Here is a 17405-nt window from a genome sequence, read left to right as displayed (position 1 = left end):
TTAAATAAAATATCTCTTAAAACAGATATATGTGAACCATAATATATCTTTTAACATTATTTTTAAGTAAATAGGATCTCATTTCTGTAATTAAGAGCAAAAAGTCTTAACATTTTCAGTGTAAATTTAAGACTGAGTTGCTTAGTGGTATTCAAATGAGAGTCCCTCCTTTGGACACAGTCATAAAACAACTGTTCATGTGAATATGTGTTGGATTCAGACAAATAAATGATTTCTTAGCACCTAAATTTATAACCTGGCAGGAGACCATGTAATCAATGAAAACAACCCAAACTTTCAGTAAATTTTGTGCAGATTAATTTAACCACATATCACTAATTATATATGTGTTATTAAGTGCAGTTGATAATTAGTCACCAATCCCCCACAGTAAATTCATGGTCAGCTCCTCATAGAATTGGCTCAAAAAACCAAGGCCTCAATCTTTGTCGAGTAGTATGTTTGTGCATTTTTATCCTTCTGTTTCTTCTACAATGCACATTTCTTGATTTTCTTGCCATTATCAGTTGTCAAGCCCTCTTTGCTATGGCACCACAGTGTTTAGCACAGAGCCTTAATGTCTTAACAGAAAAATCCTCTGCTACTGCTATTATCTTTCCAGCTGTATCACACATTCCTGGTGTCTGCTCCTTTGTGTTTTTTTTTTTTTTTTTTTTAATCTGTGCCATATTTGGTTGCTTTTGGTCTCATTTCTGAGTAGCCATTTATCTGTTCTCAAAAACTCAATGCCATCAAGTTGATTACTACTCTTAGAGACCTCCATTGCATTTCCAAGAAAGCAAATCTTTATGTTCTACACAGCAGCCTCCCTCTCTGCAGAGAATAGCTTGATGGCAGATAACAATAACATTGACAACAAATGAATTGCAAGAAAGTATGAGTCTGTCTAGGAGTCTAGATGGAGCAAGCAGTTCGTGATCAGCTGGTAATGTCAAGGTTGGCAGTTTGAACTCACCAAGTCATTCAGCACAAGAAAGCTCTGGCAAACTGCTTTTGGAATGATTACAGACAACAAAATCCCTTCAGAACAGTGCTACTCTCTAACATATGGGGTGGTCATGAGTCTGAATTGACTTGAGGGCAACGGGTTTGGTTTTGGTTTTGCTGAGTCTATCTACCTTGTCAAAAGATAAGCTATTAGAAGATGAGGATGCTGCTATCTTAAGTATTGAATGCCCATGTTCTCTTTAAAGTCAAACAATCAATGAATGATATTTTGCACCACAGGCTCCTCTAAATAGTATGGTAAGTTTGAGATAGTTAAAAAGAAAAACAAAAACAAAACTTACTTAATTACATTATTTGCCTTTTAGTTGATACCTCTTCAGTTTAGGAATTCATTTCTTAATGAAGATGTACTCTACTGTTTTCCAGATCTCTCTCTCTCTCTCTCTCTCTCTCTCTCTATATATATATATATATATATATCTTGGGAGCTCTGGTAGCATAGTGCCTAAGGCACTTGAATACTAACCAGAAGGCTGGTGGTTCAAACCCACCAGCCACTCCTTGGAAGGAAGGTTGGGCAATCAACTTCCGTAGTGATACTGCCTGGAAACCCAAGGAGGGGTCACTATGAGTCAGTTCCGACTCGACAGCACATAACAACAACAACAAATATATATATATATGTGTGTGTGTGTATATATATTTTTTGAGTGTTAATGTTCTTGTTACTTAATTTGCTGCTTAATTTTGTAGGCAGATATAAAATGAAAATAGTACTGTTCTAGACCTCTTAGTCTCTATAACCACAGAAAAAAGAATGTTTCTAGAGTCTAGATGTCAAACTCAATTCAACAAATTTTATATCTGCATCAATATTTGTGTTACTCTGCCAATTTCACTAGTACCTGTAATTTAGTTATGAGGTTCCTATTTTGAAAAGTTAAAAATATTATTTTAATAAGGGGTTTTACATGTCTCTATGTACGGATACAGTCAGATTCTGATAGTTATTTCCTGGTTTATTCTTTGAATGGACTGCATTTATTGAAATTTTATAAACATCATATTGAACAATGGTTAGAAAAAATAATTTTAAATACTATTCTGGTATCATAGTGCCTAATGCATTTGACTGCTAACCAGAAGGCTGGCAGTTCAAACCCACGAGCCACTCCTCAGGAGGAAGGTTGGGCAATCTACTTCCATGGTGATACTGCCTCAGAAACCCAAGGAAGGGTCGCTATGAGTCAGAACCCACTCTATGACAGTGATTTTTTTTTTTTTTAATTCTTCAGAATTGGAAATAATTACCTTAATAGAAAACTCTTTTATGCGGCATTCTATAACTTCAAAAGTTATTTCAAGTTATACATTTACAAAAATAAAAGAGAAGAAAATAAAGATATTGAAAAATATGAAAATAATTATTACATTTTTCAATTAGAAAATGGAGTTGAAAGTACTGCTTTTCATAATGAAACAATTTCTTTTCAAATGTGATGGACTTTCATTTTTATAAAATTCTCTGGCCAAATTAAAAGATCAATAGGTACTGCTATGTTTTACATCAGGTTCTGAAGATTAATTTATTTTCCTCAGCACTGTGACTCTTTGTTGGAAAACTTAGTGAAAATATCATTGATAAGTTAATTTAGAACATTTCTACAAAGCAATCATAGTAAGGGCACAAAGCATTTCATTTAAAATACTAGACTTTCATTCATTCTGGAGTAAATGAACATACCACAGTTTCAAAAAAATTCAGAGAAAATGAAATAAAAGGAAACTAAGTCATGGTTTTGCCTCTTTTAATGTAATGTGTAAGATTAAAAGAAGAGAGCAAAATAAAAGCATCTTGGATAGTTGCACTGACTTATTTTTCACTGCAGCTGTCAAATCAATTGGTTTTGAAGATTTTGTTAACAAATATCAGAATACAGCATAATTTTTTAAAAAAAGTAGCTTTCAGATAGCTTAACAGAGACTCCTAGACTAAATTTCTGAAAACAGTAAGCAAAGACATCAATGGAATCAATTTGTTTTTAGGGCATTTAGAAATTGAACTATCCATAAGTCAAGCTTAGATAATTTCATGTATAGATAAGAGTTTGGTACTAATATTTTAGTCTTTTATTCCTGCTTCACATTTTCCCCAAATATTATTTGAAAACATATTTACCATGTACTTATATAGCTCCAGAAAAATTCATCTTGCTCATTTTTAGGTATGAATATTCAGATTATTTTGTAACCTTTACTGTGTGGAAAAAAAGTCATTTCATAACCACTGATAACTCACTATCACTGAATTAACAATTTATTACACTGCTGGCCTATATAGAACTCCATTTAAAGGAGTTAATTACTGAGGCATTGAACAAACCTCAGATAAAGGCAGATTTATTGGGAAGGAAGTTATGACATGGGTCTGAAGGATGATTAAGTCCTAGTGCAGTTAAAGAAAGAAAACAGCCAAAAAGAAGAGTTTTTTTTTACTTGGATAAGGCAAATATGTCTCAATTAAATAATGATGTTAAATTAGGAGAATTAAAACAGAAAACTAAGAAAGAAAAAACAATTACTATAATGACATTAGAAACAATAAAACTAAACAATATCAGAAAACAACACATAGACTTACAGTTGTAGTATAAGCAGCTTCTGGATCATCTTCCAGCACCCGAGAGAGACCAAAATCAGAAACTTTGCACACTAAGTTGCTGTTGACCAAGATATTCCGAGCAGCTAGATCTCGATGGACATAACCCATATCAGAAAGATACTTCATGCCAGATGCAATGCCTCGGAGCATACCAACCAACTGGATGACTGTGAAATGACCATCATGTTTCTGCAAGAGAATCACAATTGTTTAATTAATTAATTTTAATGTATTTATATATATGTGGCTCTGTGGGGAGCGCCTGGGTGGTGCAAACATTAATACCCTAAGCTGCTAACCAAAAGGTTGGCAGTTCAAGTCTATCCAGAAGTGCTTGGAAGAAAGGCCTAGAGATCTACTTCTCTGATCTACTTCTGCCATTGAGTCAGCTCTGATTTATAGTGACATCATGTATAATGGAATGAAAAATGAGCCATTGAAAACCCTATATAGCTCAGTTCTATTCTGACACAGATGGAGTTGCCATGAGTTGGAATTGACTCAGTGGCAACCGGTGTTTTTATTGGGGTATGTGAGTGTATGTATTTAATAAACCAAACCAAAACCTCATTTCCGTCGAGTCAGATCTGACTCATAGTGACCCTTCCTTCGGTTTCTGAGGCAGTATCACTATGGAAGTAGATTGCCCAACTTTTCTTCTGAGGAGTGGCTGGTGGGTTTGAACCACTAGCCTTCTGGTTAGCAGTCAAGTGCCTTAGGCACTATGTCACCAGAGCTCCTATGTATTTAACAGTACTAAATAAAATCCTTGACTCTATTTTACTGTGAAGGGTAGCATCAAGTTTGCTGATAGCTGACTTTGCTTATAAAGAAATGTAAGAATTAATTTGACATTTAAAAAAAAAAAAAGGGGGAGAAAACTCTAGCTAGGAGTGATCAGGGAGTATAAAGCATAAAACAAAGCACTGGAAGAAACCACCTAAATTAACTTTAACAAAGCATATTTCAAAAACCTTAGATAACAAATAGAAGTCAAATAAAGTTTCTTGTAGCAAAGGCTACCAAGAAAATAGAGTCCACTTTTCATAGTTGTGAACCTTGAAACAGCCATACAAGTTGGCAGAAGAACAGAATTGGATTGGATGAAGAGCATAGTATTTCATTGGAAATACAGTGTGAAAAATGGTAGTCAATTAAGGTTACTCAGGGAAAAGAAAAGGTGACGGCATGAAAAAGAAGGGAGTATAGAGAAGTGGAAGGGAAAAGACAAAACAAAGCCAAAAACAAGCAGAAAATAGCTCGATTATCTCATCTTTACATTATATAGAGCAAATAGAAAGGAAGCTGTTGGCACTTGACTGAAAAAGGAACGGTAAAATACTAATAAGTAGACTGTATTAGCTCTTGTTTGGAGGATTAAATGAAATGATATGAATAAGGAACTCAACATAGTGACTGACATGTAGAAGACATTTCTATTCCATTCTCTCTACTTTGATTCATGAATTTTTTTTAAGGAAAAAAAATCCAATTGTCAATGTATGCATCAGCAAGACCAGATACAAATGGCATCCTTGAAATTACAGAAAAAAGATTTTAATTGGAAAAGTAATGCATATTGTACCATTAGTTATTCCAATATTTTCTTTCAGGGAGTTATAGAAAAACATGAAAAATTCTCAAGTTGTTTTTTTATGTATCAGGTAACTTTTATTTATGAATAATATTAAAAATGAAAACCTAAAAACTCATAGGACTGTACAACAGAAAGAGCAAAGTTATTGTAAACTACAGACTTGAGTTAATAATTGTTGTTGTTAAGTGTTGTCAAGTTGGCTCTGATTCATAGTGACCTCATGAATAACAACAAAATGTTGCCTGTTCTTGAACCATTCGTACAATCATTGCTGTGTCTGAGGCCATTGTTGCAGATACCATGTCAGTCTATTTCATCAAGGGTCTCACTCTTTTCCACTGACACTCTACTAAGCATGAATAGTCTCCAGGGATAGGTGATTCCTGATAATGCATCCAAAGCAAGGGAGACAAAGTCTTGCCATTTTGCTTGTGAGCAGCATTTTGGTGGTATTTACTCTAGGACAGATTTGTTCTTTCTTCTGGAGTCCATAGTATATTCAAAATTCTTTGCCAACACTGCAATTCAAATACATGAATTCTTCTTTATTCTTCTTTGGTATTCCTTTTTTATTGTCCATTTCTCACATACATATGAGGCAATGGAAAAGACCATGGCTTGGGTCAGGCACATTTTAGTCATAAAACTGATGCCTTTAAATAGATATTTTATAGTAGATTTGTTCAATGCTTCCATGAGTGTTGATTGTTGATCCAAGAAGAATGAAATACTTGACAACTTCAATTTTTTCACTATCTATCATGATGTTGTTTATTGGTCTGCTTGTAAAGATAGTTGTTTTCTTTATATTCAGATGTAATCCATACTGAAAGTTGTGGTTTTTTACCTTCCTCAGTAATATTTCAAGTTAATAATAATGAACCAACAATCATCAATTGTAACAAATACACCACAGGAACACAAGATGTTAATAGGTAAAAGAATGTGTAGGAGGAAGAAGACACACAGGAACCATCTATACTTTCCACACAATTGTTCTATACACCTAAAACCACTCTAAGCAAGAAAAACAATAAACCAAACCTGTTGTTGCTGAGTCAGTTCCAAATCATAGTGACTCTTCAGGGCTAAAAAGACTATGGGGCATAGTGTTTCCAAAGCTGTAAATATTTAGGGAGCAGATTTTCACATCTTTCTCCTGTGGAACAGCTGGTGGGTTTAAACTGCCAACCTTTAAGTTAGCGGTAAAGCACTAGGGCTCCTACAATAAAATCTATTGAAATTGACAATAAAAATGAATATCTAGTAATAAAATATAAGATTATATCACCACAGTAGCAGAAAAACAAACAATAATACATTAAAAATTTGCCCAGTTGGTGCAGTTTCCATGGGTATTTGTTTTAAAACCAGAGAGTACCTTAGGTACAGGTATGATCTGACTCCATTTCTGTCATAGTGACAAAATGTGTAATACAATGATGATTCATTGGTCAGTTAAATTAATTAGTTTATCCTCATTTATCAACATGATTAGCTTCCAAAGACCAGGTTGTTATGTGAAAATTGGCATGATGTGACAATGGAGGATGACTACATTGGATCACAAAATAAAGGATGACCACAGCATTACATAACTGCCAAATTACATCATTACAAAATTGCCAAACTGCATCATTACCCAACTGCCAAACCATTGAGAGTCATGGCCCAGCCAAGTGACACATCATCTTAAGTATCACAGTCAGTGTTACTCTTGCCTTGCATCTCACATTCGTTATTGCCAGACATACATTGTTAATGTGTAAAATAGTTGGGTAGTAGATTTTTTTACTCTTGTCATAAATGTGAATTTCAGATTACAAGATAATTGATAAGTGAGGAGAAAGTGTACTGCAAATGAACTATACTTTGTTTTACTAAATCAGCCTATCTCTCTGATATCTCCCAACTCAAGTGCAAAGTAAGGAAAAGAAACTTCTCTTTAAAAAAAAGAAAAAACTCTGTAACAAAGGTTTCCATTTAAGTGGGTTTTCGGTATAATTAATGTATAAAAGATAACCGAGCAAGGAAAATCCTTGGTGTTATTAGCTCTTTATGTTTCTAATCCATCTTCTGAGACAGAGCACTATTAAGATGATATCTGCTTCTTCTATCATGCACCCTACCTACCTTTCCACTCAATACCTTCGAGTAGAATTGAAAACATAAATTATTCTGACCGAGAAAGGATTCACTAAATTTAAAGAGGTGTTTCTTTTACCTATTAAGAAATGGAGTTACATGGCATAATAGTTCATGTCAATGAGGAATTTCTAAATAGTAGGAAAAGTTAATGGTCCAACTGAAATGTAAGGAATGCCTCAGTTTCCTTATCTACAAATGATGCATCTTTCACTCTCTCTCTCTCTCTCTTTTTTTTTTTAACTTTCTATTGTGATTTGTGTGACATTTTACAAAGCAGATTCTTTTATATTCAACAGTTCACACATTTTGTTTTGTGATTCTGGTTACATGCCCGGCAGTGTAAGAGCTCTCCTCCCACTTCTCCTCCCTGTGGTCACCCTTTCCTTGTGTGCTTCTTGCCTATGCATTCCTGCCTCCCTACTTTCTCCTTGTGCAGAAGCTGCTGTTCTGATCTCCCATGATTAATTGTTGTAAGGAGTGCATCTCCCTGGTGTAGGTGTTCAGCTTGTAGGCCTGTCTACAGTGTGGCTGAGATTTAAGCCATGGGAGTGAGTTCAATTTCAGGCCAAAAGGGTGACTCGGGGCCATAGTTTCAGGGGTTTCACCAGTCTCTGTCAGACCAGTAAGTGTGAGTTTTTTTTTATGATTTTGAGTTTTGTTCCACATTTTTCTCTCACTCTATCCCTTTCCAAGTGGTTGGCACAGGTAGTGGGGCGCCATCTAGTTCTTCTGGTTTCAGGGTCATATAGGCTGAGGTTCTCATTTGGACTCTTTTCATGCATCTTTGGTTTCTTCATTCTTCCTTGCTCCCAAAGAGGAGAGACAAATAGTTGAATCTTAGATGGTCACTTGCAAGCTTTTACGACCCCAATTGCTACTCACTGAAGTAAAATGTGGAACAATATTTTTGCATACCATATTGTGTCAATTGAGCTTGATCTCACAGCCGTGGTCCCCAGCCTGCAGGCCCAGTGACTCACTCCCTCAAGGTGCTTAGTTTTGGCTAAGAAGTTATTCTAATTTTGCCTCCTGTTAAGTTTAAACTGCATATGGACATATTTATAGCACACTCAAATACATATGTAGGAATATCATATGCCAAACGTATGTATGGTTGTGGGTATATTCCCGTTTGTCTATCATTATCTAATATTGCTTGTCCATCTATATATCCACCTGTACATTAGTGTTTGCTGTTATTGATAATGCAGTGTTGTGCATGCAATAGCATTTGCCTTTATTGTCTGTACCTTGTGTGCCCCTCTCTTTCTTCCTTTTCCTTAGTGATAGTATGCTAGTCACATGCTTTTGTTATATTGCTTCTCCCTTCACTCATTTCAAACCTGTTCCTTAACTATCTATCTTCCCTCACCCTTCCTTTCCCCTCCCATGTATCTCTATTTTTCAAACAAAATCTATAGTCCTTTTTCTACTCTTTTTTCCATACAGCCTCCTCTAGTTTGGTTTAAGGGTTTAAGACATGATGGTTTTCTTGAATGTTGTGGATGGTTAATAAGTGGAGACTGAATTAAATAACCTTTGATACTATCTTGCAGTGCACTAGCTGCTATTACTGTTACTCCTATTGTCTTGTATAAAATGGACTGCTTGCTTCCCTGAAGGTAGTATGTAGTTCTTTCCGTTTTATGTAGAAATTCTATCACAGCATCCACTATACTGACATGTATTGTGTCAGTGCTCAATACATATTAAATCAAAATGAATTGAATTGTTTATGAGGGGAGGAGAAAAATGTACGAGCAATATCTTGGGGCTTCCTACTGCAGATTAATCAAAAAGAAACTATGATTTTTTAAAAAAATGATTCATGGCTTATTCCAAGGAAGGCAAATTCAAATGAAAGGGAATGAATGTGGCGTATATATACACTGCCTATCAGAGTTCAGTAGCTAGAATTCCATTTGTCTTCATTCTCTTTCTTTGCTCTCTAAACTTGACTGTTGAGAAACATGGAGCTTAACCTCTAACTGACAGGAAGGGTGAGTCTGATTGGAAGGTTGTCTCTGAAAGGTATACATAATCATGCCTGCCATTTCCCAAAGCTGCAGAACTCCATCAGACCCCTTTTCAAACCCTAGAGCACAACATACAGAAAGCACAGATCTGAGCAGTCATCAGCATGTCACATTGTCTCTGCAGTAATGCCATCTATTGATTATGGTTTTTGAGGATCTGACCAGTGGACCCTGAAGACACTGTAAGCTTCTCAGTGGTCCATTCATTTTAAACTGAGCTCAAATTCTTTGCCTGACCTAAAGAAAAATGTAAAATTTGAATGCCATGCCACCTCGGAGTCAGCACATAATTGTACAAGTTTTTTATTTATTTTTTTTAATACATATATTCAAACCCTATGAAAACACAAATCCTACTTGGCTATTCACTGACTTAAAACTTTTCAAGGACCTTTGATGGCAGAATAAAGTGCAATGTCCTCAGCATGAATACAAAGACCTGAACCCGTGCTTATATCTCCAGTGTCATATCCTCCTGACTTCAATTTTTTAGATTTTTGCAATATCAGACTGCTTGTATTCACCATGTTACTTCATGTCCAAATTGCTTGGCTTATGCTTTATCACATGTCAGGAATACTCCTCTAGACTTTCATCACTAGAAAGATTTTCATAGTAAATATCATAAAAGGAAGAGGCCCTTGCTGAGCCCCTATGTTCATTCCTTCAAACAACTTTCATTGAACGTCTACCAGGGACCTGTCATTGCTCTATTTGCTGGCATGAAAGTGGGAACCAAGAAAGAGAGGTGCTTGCTCCAGGTATACCTACATAGAAAACAATCAAGTAAAAATAAATGAGATAATGTGAATAATGATAAACTATAAAATAAATAAAATAGACTGATATGATAGAGAGTCATGTGGTAGGGCCTGAGAATAGTTTTCAGTCTGCAAAAATGTTTTAAGTTAGAATTTGAGTTTGGTGTGCTTGAGAACAAAGGAGTTTGGTGTTCTTGTGGCTGGAATTTGTTGTGTAAGAGAGAGTGAAGGGGAGATTGGAGAAGTAGGCAGAGGCAAATCAGGAAATACATCTTCAAGCCACAACCAGCAATGACCTGAGAGAGGTTCGAAGGAGGGGAAGACTGGTTAGGTAAATGGAGGAATCAAGTGGGACCAAGTTTCTCTCTTTCTTGTTGTCAAAGCACCCTGTCCACACCAACATTAATTAGAGCCATATGTCTGTGTGGCTGTGTCTCCTATTAGCTTGAACATAATCTCTCCTACAGCAATGAGTTTACTTTGTTTTGCTCATCCTTGTAGTCCCAGGGCCTGGTACCATGTCTGGCACACTATAGATATTAAATAAAGAGTCACTAGATTTAATTGGGGAGCCCTAGTAGCATAGTTCCTAAGGCATTTGACTGCTAGTCAGAAGGCTGGCGATTCAAATCCATCAGCCACTCCTCGGAAGGAAGATGAGGCAATCTACTTCCGTAGTGATACTGCCTCAGAAACCCAAGGAGGGGTCACTAAGAGTCAGGTCTGACTTGACGGCACATAACAACAACAACAACAGATTTAATTGAACTGAAGTATTTTTTCTTAAAGAAGTGATGTACTTCAAATTTTTACTAAGTAGTAGGATATTTTCTTGAGAACTTTATCATGGATATTTAGATATACCATATCAGAGACTCTGAAAAACAAAAACAAACTCATAAGTGAACCAGAAGTATTGCTATACGGGTAGCTTCAGTTTTGAAGTCAAGACCTTTTGATTATGACTACCAGTTTTGCTACAGAATGAGAGAAAGAGGGCTAACCATCATATACAAATTTCTGCTATATTTCCCCCTGGGGCTTTACTGGAGCACCATAACAATGTTTAGCCTACCAATCTAATAGCCTATATCAGAGGTCTGTGGGCCACAGCATAGACTACTCTCCTCAAATTTTCTCTCTCAGAGAAAAAAAATATATATATATAATACTCCTTCATATAAAGCAGATAATTACAGTGGTTCAGTTTCCTGAAAATGTTAAAAGTGAGTAACAAGCAATACTATACCCCAATAGAGGATAAGCTGCTAATCTTGAGTAGAATTAATAAAAATTGCATGTCACTCAAAAAAATGTCTCTAGAGCACTCAATTCACAATTTGGTGCTTGGATTATGTACAACAAATAAAGCCACTTCCAAAGATTCCTCAAAAATCTGGAGCAATAAACTCAAATAATGACTGTGTAAGCTCTAAAATAAAGTATAGAAAGTTTGGTTCATATGTACGTCAAAAAGACTTTCTTGGTACACTAATCATGAGTTATAAGCAATGGTACTGCTCTTTCAAACCAGAAGGACAAAAATAGAAGGCTTAGCTGAAGTCTTGTAAAATTATTACTTCCAAAACTCTGACCTGAGCTATAAAACATCTGTGCAGGAAATGTACCTTGCTTAGTGGTTTAGAAGAGATGGAGGTTCACAAAGAGTAGTGGAAAATTGCAAGCCTTTGTTTCCCCCCATCTGTGTTGCTAGAGGCCATTCTGAGACAAACTAGCTGTTGTCAGAAATGCTATGGGATCATAAGGGATAAAAGATGAGAATCCCTAAAGAGCCACAACAACAGTGAGGAGGTGACCTCTGTGGTCATGATTATCTCTTGGTCCAAAAATATCCTCATCTACACTGTCTACATAATTTCACTTCTTTTTGTTTTGCTACTTGAAATGCCACTATTAAAATTCTATTTGGGTTTACAAAATCATCATTTGGGTTAACAAAAGTAACTGGAGGGGTTAAGAGAGCATTGGTGAGTCACATATTAGTATGAATTAGATTATATTCAGGGAAGATCTGTGGAACTTAGACAACAGGAGTTTACACTAGGGTGGGGAGAGCTCCCACGATAGAGGTGATTTTATGAGGTGCAAAAATACCTAGTTTAGGGCAGGAGAAAGGAGCCCTGGTGGCATAGCAGTTAAGTGCTGGGCTGCTAACTGACTACAGTTTGAACTCTCCAGCCACTTTGCAGTCGTCTGCTTTCATAAAAATTGCAGCCTTGAAAATTCTGTGAGGCAATTCTACTCTGTCCTACAAAGTTGCTGTAAGTCAGAATCAACTAGATGGTAATGGGTTTAAGGTAGGAGGGCACGGGGAGGGAGTGCTACCACATGAGATTTACAGTAAAAGTTGGATATCTGTGGGCTTGTGAAGAGAACATGAAGAAAGAGGAGGATGTACAAGAAAAAAGCCCTTTAAAAAATTTGACTTGGGCAAGTGATGTAGAAGGGAGGAAAATATGTACACCCTTCTTTTTCTGAAGTTAACTGTAGCCTCTTCCCATTTAAAAGTCACATCCTTTTGGTGTAGTCTGCGTTAAATAGGCCTTTCTGGGTCTGCCTAGGAACTTAAGCAGTATCTTTTAAAGAGATATTTATGGGAAAACACTTTCTGAATTCTGAACAATTGATTTGCAAGTGACTTTGCAGAAAACAGTCCTTGGAGGATTACATCTATAACTTATGTTTAAAGTTAAAAATTCAGTTATATGTTTATAAATCAGAAGGTTGGCCATGCTATTACTTTTCAAAATGCCTCTGTATTTGCAAAAGATTTAGCTAGGGTTATTATAGTATTGAAACAACTAAATCACTCTTGTTTTAAAATATCATTAAATAAAGAAGAGTTAATATCTCCTTTTGCTGAAAATCATCTTGATTCTCGTGGTCTTCCTAGTTGAAACTCTGATTATAATTTCCTGCAGAATATCTACTAAACCCTTCAAGGTTTTTTTCTTTTTCAGTCATCATTGATTTTGGATTTATGCTAGGTTGAGTTATATTTTTAGTTATAGAAGAGAGAGGCCACCAAGAGTGGGATCAGAAATTTCAATCATAAGGAAAGTACAAATGTCATTTTTAATGTACCTAAAAAAAAAATCTGGGAAGAAAAGTAGTAGATACAGACTCATGAAACATGGCAACTGGATTTCAGAATTACATTTTAAGAGCTTAAATTGAATTCAAATATAATATAGCTTTAACTTAGAAAGCTTACTACTGAATTTGCTCTCTTCCACCCTTAGGTTTCTATGAATCTACCCTAGCTAGCTATGAGTCGGGGCCGACTTGACGGCAAATAACAACAACAACAACAACCGTAGCTAGCATGTTTTATATTTAAATAAAACCAAGAACATTTTAACCTTTTATTTTTTTTTTTTTGGCTGGCTTGTGATGCAGCATGTCATAGAATGCCATCTGATTAACTGTTGTCACAGTTATCACAATTACTGACAATTACAGAAATGTTTGCAAAATATAGCTGCTTGTGTCTGCACTTGCATTTTGTAAAATCTCTTTAGGATGGTGATTATGATTTGCCGGTCTGGTGGAGAAAAAGTTTAAATCTGTACATCCAAAATTGCCTGTATGGGCCAAACATGGGTATAGGAATGACCACAGAGGAGTTTAGAAAAATGCATGGAATTTCTCCATAAAATCCTATAATTACACATTACACACCAACAAAAAATCAATGCTAACTCTTTTCTGCAGAAGGAAAATTAACTAAGAAAGTTATAAAATATAGTTTCATGGTATAAGGTAATACAAATCACACTACACACTTAATAGTATTAAAGTGCTAAAAGAGAAAATTCAGGCTATTAGTTGTTGATACTCTAACTCCTAATTTAAAAATAGAAGTTTCATCAATCCATATGGTTGGTTCTCAGAGCACCATGCTTTATTGTAGCTGGATGTTTTGTTGTTAGGTGCCATTGAGTCAACTCTAACTTAGAGTGACCCTATGTACAACAGAATGAAACACTGCTGGGTGTTTATTGTCATATTATTTATAAATAGTATTTGGCATTAAGCTTTAATACCAAAAAAATAAATAAATAAAACTAAACCTACTTCCTTCGAGTCAATTCTGACTCACAGTGACAACAGGAAAATTGCAAGCCTTTGCCATCTATGTTGCTAGAGGCCATTCCGAGACAAACTAGCTGTTGTCAGAAATGCTATGGGATCATAAGGGACAGAACCTTTAGGACAGAACTGCCCCATAGGGTTTCCAAGGCTGTAAATCTTTATGAAAGAAGACTGACTTATCTTTTTCCCATGGAACAGCTGATTGGTTTGAACTACTGACATTTTGGTTAGTAACCAAATGCTTTAACCACTATGGCACCAGAGATCCTAAGCTATAATAGCCATGGTAAATAGTAACACACTTCTATAGGAAGTTTCACATATTCTTTTTTTCTGGAAAAAAAAAAAATACTAGGATTATATTCAACTATAATTTTTATGGTTTAAAAATAGTTATTTGTGGTTAAGTGAATCTCCATTTTTTTCCATAGTCAGATAGAAAATGAATGTGATATAGATTAAATTTGTTCTTATACCACAGCACAAATATAATTCCATGCACACAATTTACAAGAAAAGTGTGCCTAATAAAATACAGCTCTCATTATTAATATATAACTAGCATAAGGTAAAATGCCATCTTTACTAGATTTATAATTTGAGAACATAAATATTTAAAAGATCCTTTTAATTTTTTAAATTAATATTTGCTTTGCATTTGTTCAAGAAAACTCTTTAAATGAGCCACATTACTTTTGAAATGCTGATATGCACTTATATGTATTATTTAAATACTCATATTCCTGAGGTTTATCTAATAAGAATTCTTTTTAAATGCTGAAAATTAAAACTATTTTTAGATATTGGTAAAAAAAGAACAGGAAGTAACAGAAAAATAATATTAGAGCTTTAAGTGACATTTTTGAAATATACTGTAGTGTTAACTGGTAAACAAAAGGCTGGTGGTTGGAACCCATCAGGTGCTCTGTGGAAGAAAGATGAGGCAGTCTGCTTCTGTAAAGACTTATAGCCTGGAAAACCAATGGGGGTCACTATGAGTTGGAATTGACTTGATGGCAGTAAGTTTGCTTTGGTTATAGCAATAGAAGATAACATTATTAAGTCCTTCCTTTGTGATAGGCAATATTCTAGGGATTTTATACCTATGAGCCATTTAATACTCTAATACTCAGAATAAGTGTAGGAAGAAATTGATCCCTATTATTGACTCCACTCTGTGGATGAGAGTTACCCTTGAATCTTCTCTTCCTCTTATAGCCTTTATCCAATACACCAGCAAAGCTTATTGGCTCTGCTTTCAAAGTACATCAATAGAATCTGACCATTTCTTATCACCTCCACTGCAGTTATCCTCGATTAAACCACCATCATATTTTTCCTGGATTACTGCAAAAGCCACCTAATTTTCCAGCATCCATTTGTGTTTTACTTCAGTTTCCTCTCAATACAGCAACAGAGTGATCCCTTTAAAATTTAATCAGATAATGTCATGTCTTTGCTCCCAACTCTGCTATAGCTTCCTATCTTACCCAGAGAAATGTCAAACTCATTACAAAGATATACAAGGCACCACTTCAGTCATCTTCCAACTTGATTGTGCATAGGACTCACCTGAGAAACTTTTAACAAAATATTGATGCATGTATCCCACTCCAAAAGATTATGATTTATCTGAACTGAAGGATAGTTGGAACTTGGGATTGTTAAAGCTCTCCAAATGATTATAATGTGTAGCCAAAGTTGAGAATCATTGTCCTCTAAGATCTGCAGCCCTTTGCTTCTGTGCCATCTCTGGACTTATTTTCTACTCCCCTCTCTTTTATACACTCTACAAACAAACAAACCCACTGCCATCAGGTCAATTTGACTCATAGTGACTCTTTAGGACAGAGTAGAACTACCCCATTGGGTTTCCAAGGCTGTAAATCTTTATTGGAAGTAGAATGCCTCATCTTTCTCCTGTGGAGCAGCTGGTGGGGTCAAACCATAGACTTTCTGGTTAGCAGCCAACTGCGTTAACCACAGTACCAAAACTCCTTTACCTACTCTACTCTACTCTACAGTGATAGAATGACCATATACTTTATTATCCAAATGTCAGCATTTTGGGGAGAAAAAGCCTCCTTATTAATAACTATGGGGAGAAAATAGACATGAATCCACAATGTTCTGGTAAAATAGGCACATAGCTATTGAGCATGAAGAGTTATTTGCAGTTCTACAGATAGAGAATGCTCCCACCTTCTACTCAGTGCAAGGGCATTGATACTTGCTTTTACTAGTTCTCAGAATATTTCCCCTCAGTATTTACTTTGTCTGTTACCTCACCTTCATCCAATCTTTACTCAAATGCTAGTTTTCAATGGGCTGTCCTTGTCCACTCAATTTAACACTGAAACCCACTCTCACCCCCAGTTCTCACTTTGCTGCTTTATTTTTCTCTACCACCTGACATACCATTTATTTTTCTGAATTTTTAATTTATCTCTCCCCCTACTATATACTTATTTCTGTTTGGTTCACTTCTGTATTACCAGTTTCAGAGTAATGGTTTGGCCATTCTAGTCTCTGAATACTGATTTGTGTAAAAAAAATGAGTTGCTAACTGGCTGTTTGACATTATACAAATTATCTATCTAACTTGTCTATACATCAGCTCCTTCACTGGGAAATGGAAATAACAATGACAATAACAACAACAGCAACAACAATGTTACCTATTTCATAGTGCTGTTTTAAGCAATAGATAGGTTAATTGTGGGATTGGACAGTGCTTAACTCATAGAAATAGAAAGCACACATTAATGCTAATTGTATTAGTTAATCAAGTAAAGATATTGATTTGTATTTTCTCTTTTGCCTCTGACTACCAGATCTACACCTAGAAATTATCAACTCTCTGACTGTGTACTTTAGCAATCTTAAACACCAATCTAGTGGTATGTAACCAATTCTCTAGAGAAAAACAGAACAAAATAGAACAAAACAAACATGATCTGATTTGTAGCATTTGTCAATTTCTGTTGTATAAATACTTACATCATGGCCAAATTAAAACTGTTAACAGTTTAACAACTAGCTTACAAAATTCTTGAATGTTTAGTATTTGTTGCTCCTAAGGTGTTATGAGCTGGCTCTAGCACACCATGGCTAAT

The 17405-nt window shown here is 35.5% G+C and overlaps 1 protein-coding gene across 1 annotated transcript in view; it reads right to left on the bottom strand.

The window, feature by feature from the left end:
• Window positions 1-17405, bottom strand: part of LOC103208103 (ephrin type-A receptor 6) — a 1324606-nt gene that overhangs the window by 159693 nt on the left and 1147508 nt on the right. Inside the window, exon 12 of the mRNA XM_007953778.1 lies at window positions 3611-3820. Within this exon, the coding sequence (XP_007951969.2) occupies window positions 3611-3820 (210 nt within the window). The remainder of the gene's footprint in view (window positions 1-3610; window positions 3821-17405) is intronic.

This window comes from Orycteropus afer, unplaced genomic scaffold, assembly GCF_000298275.1.
Source record: "Orycteropus afer afer isolate SDZICR_OR568_19922 unplaced genomic scaffold, OryAfe1.0 scaffold00412, whole genome shotgun sequence".
Classification (NCBI taxonomy): domain Eukaryota; kingdom Metazoa; phylum Chordata; class Mammalia; order Tubulidentata; family Orycteropodidae; genus Orycteropus; species Orycteropus afer.
Note: the sequence above shows the minus strand (reverse complement) of the source record. Positions and strands in the feature narration are given on the sequence as shown.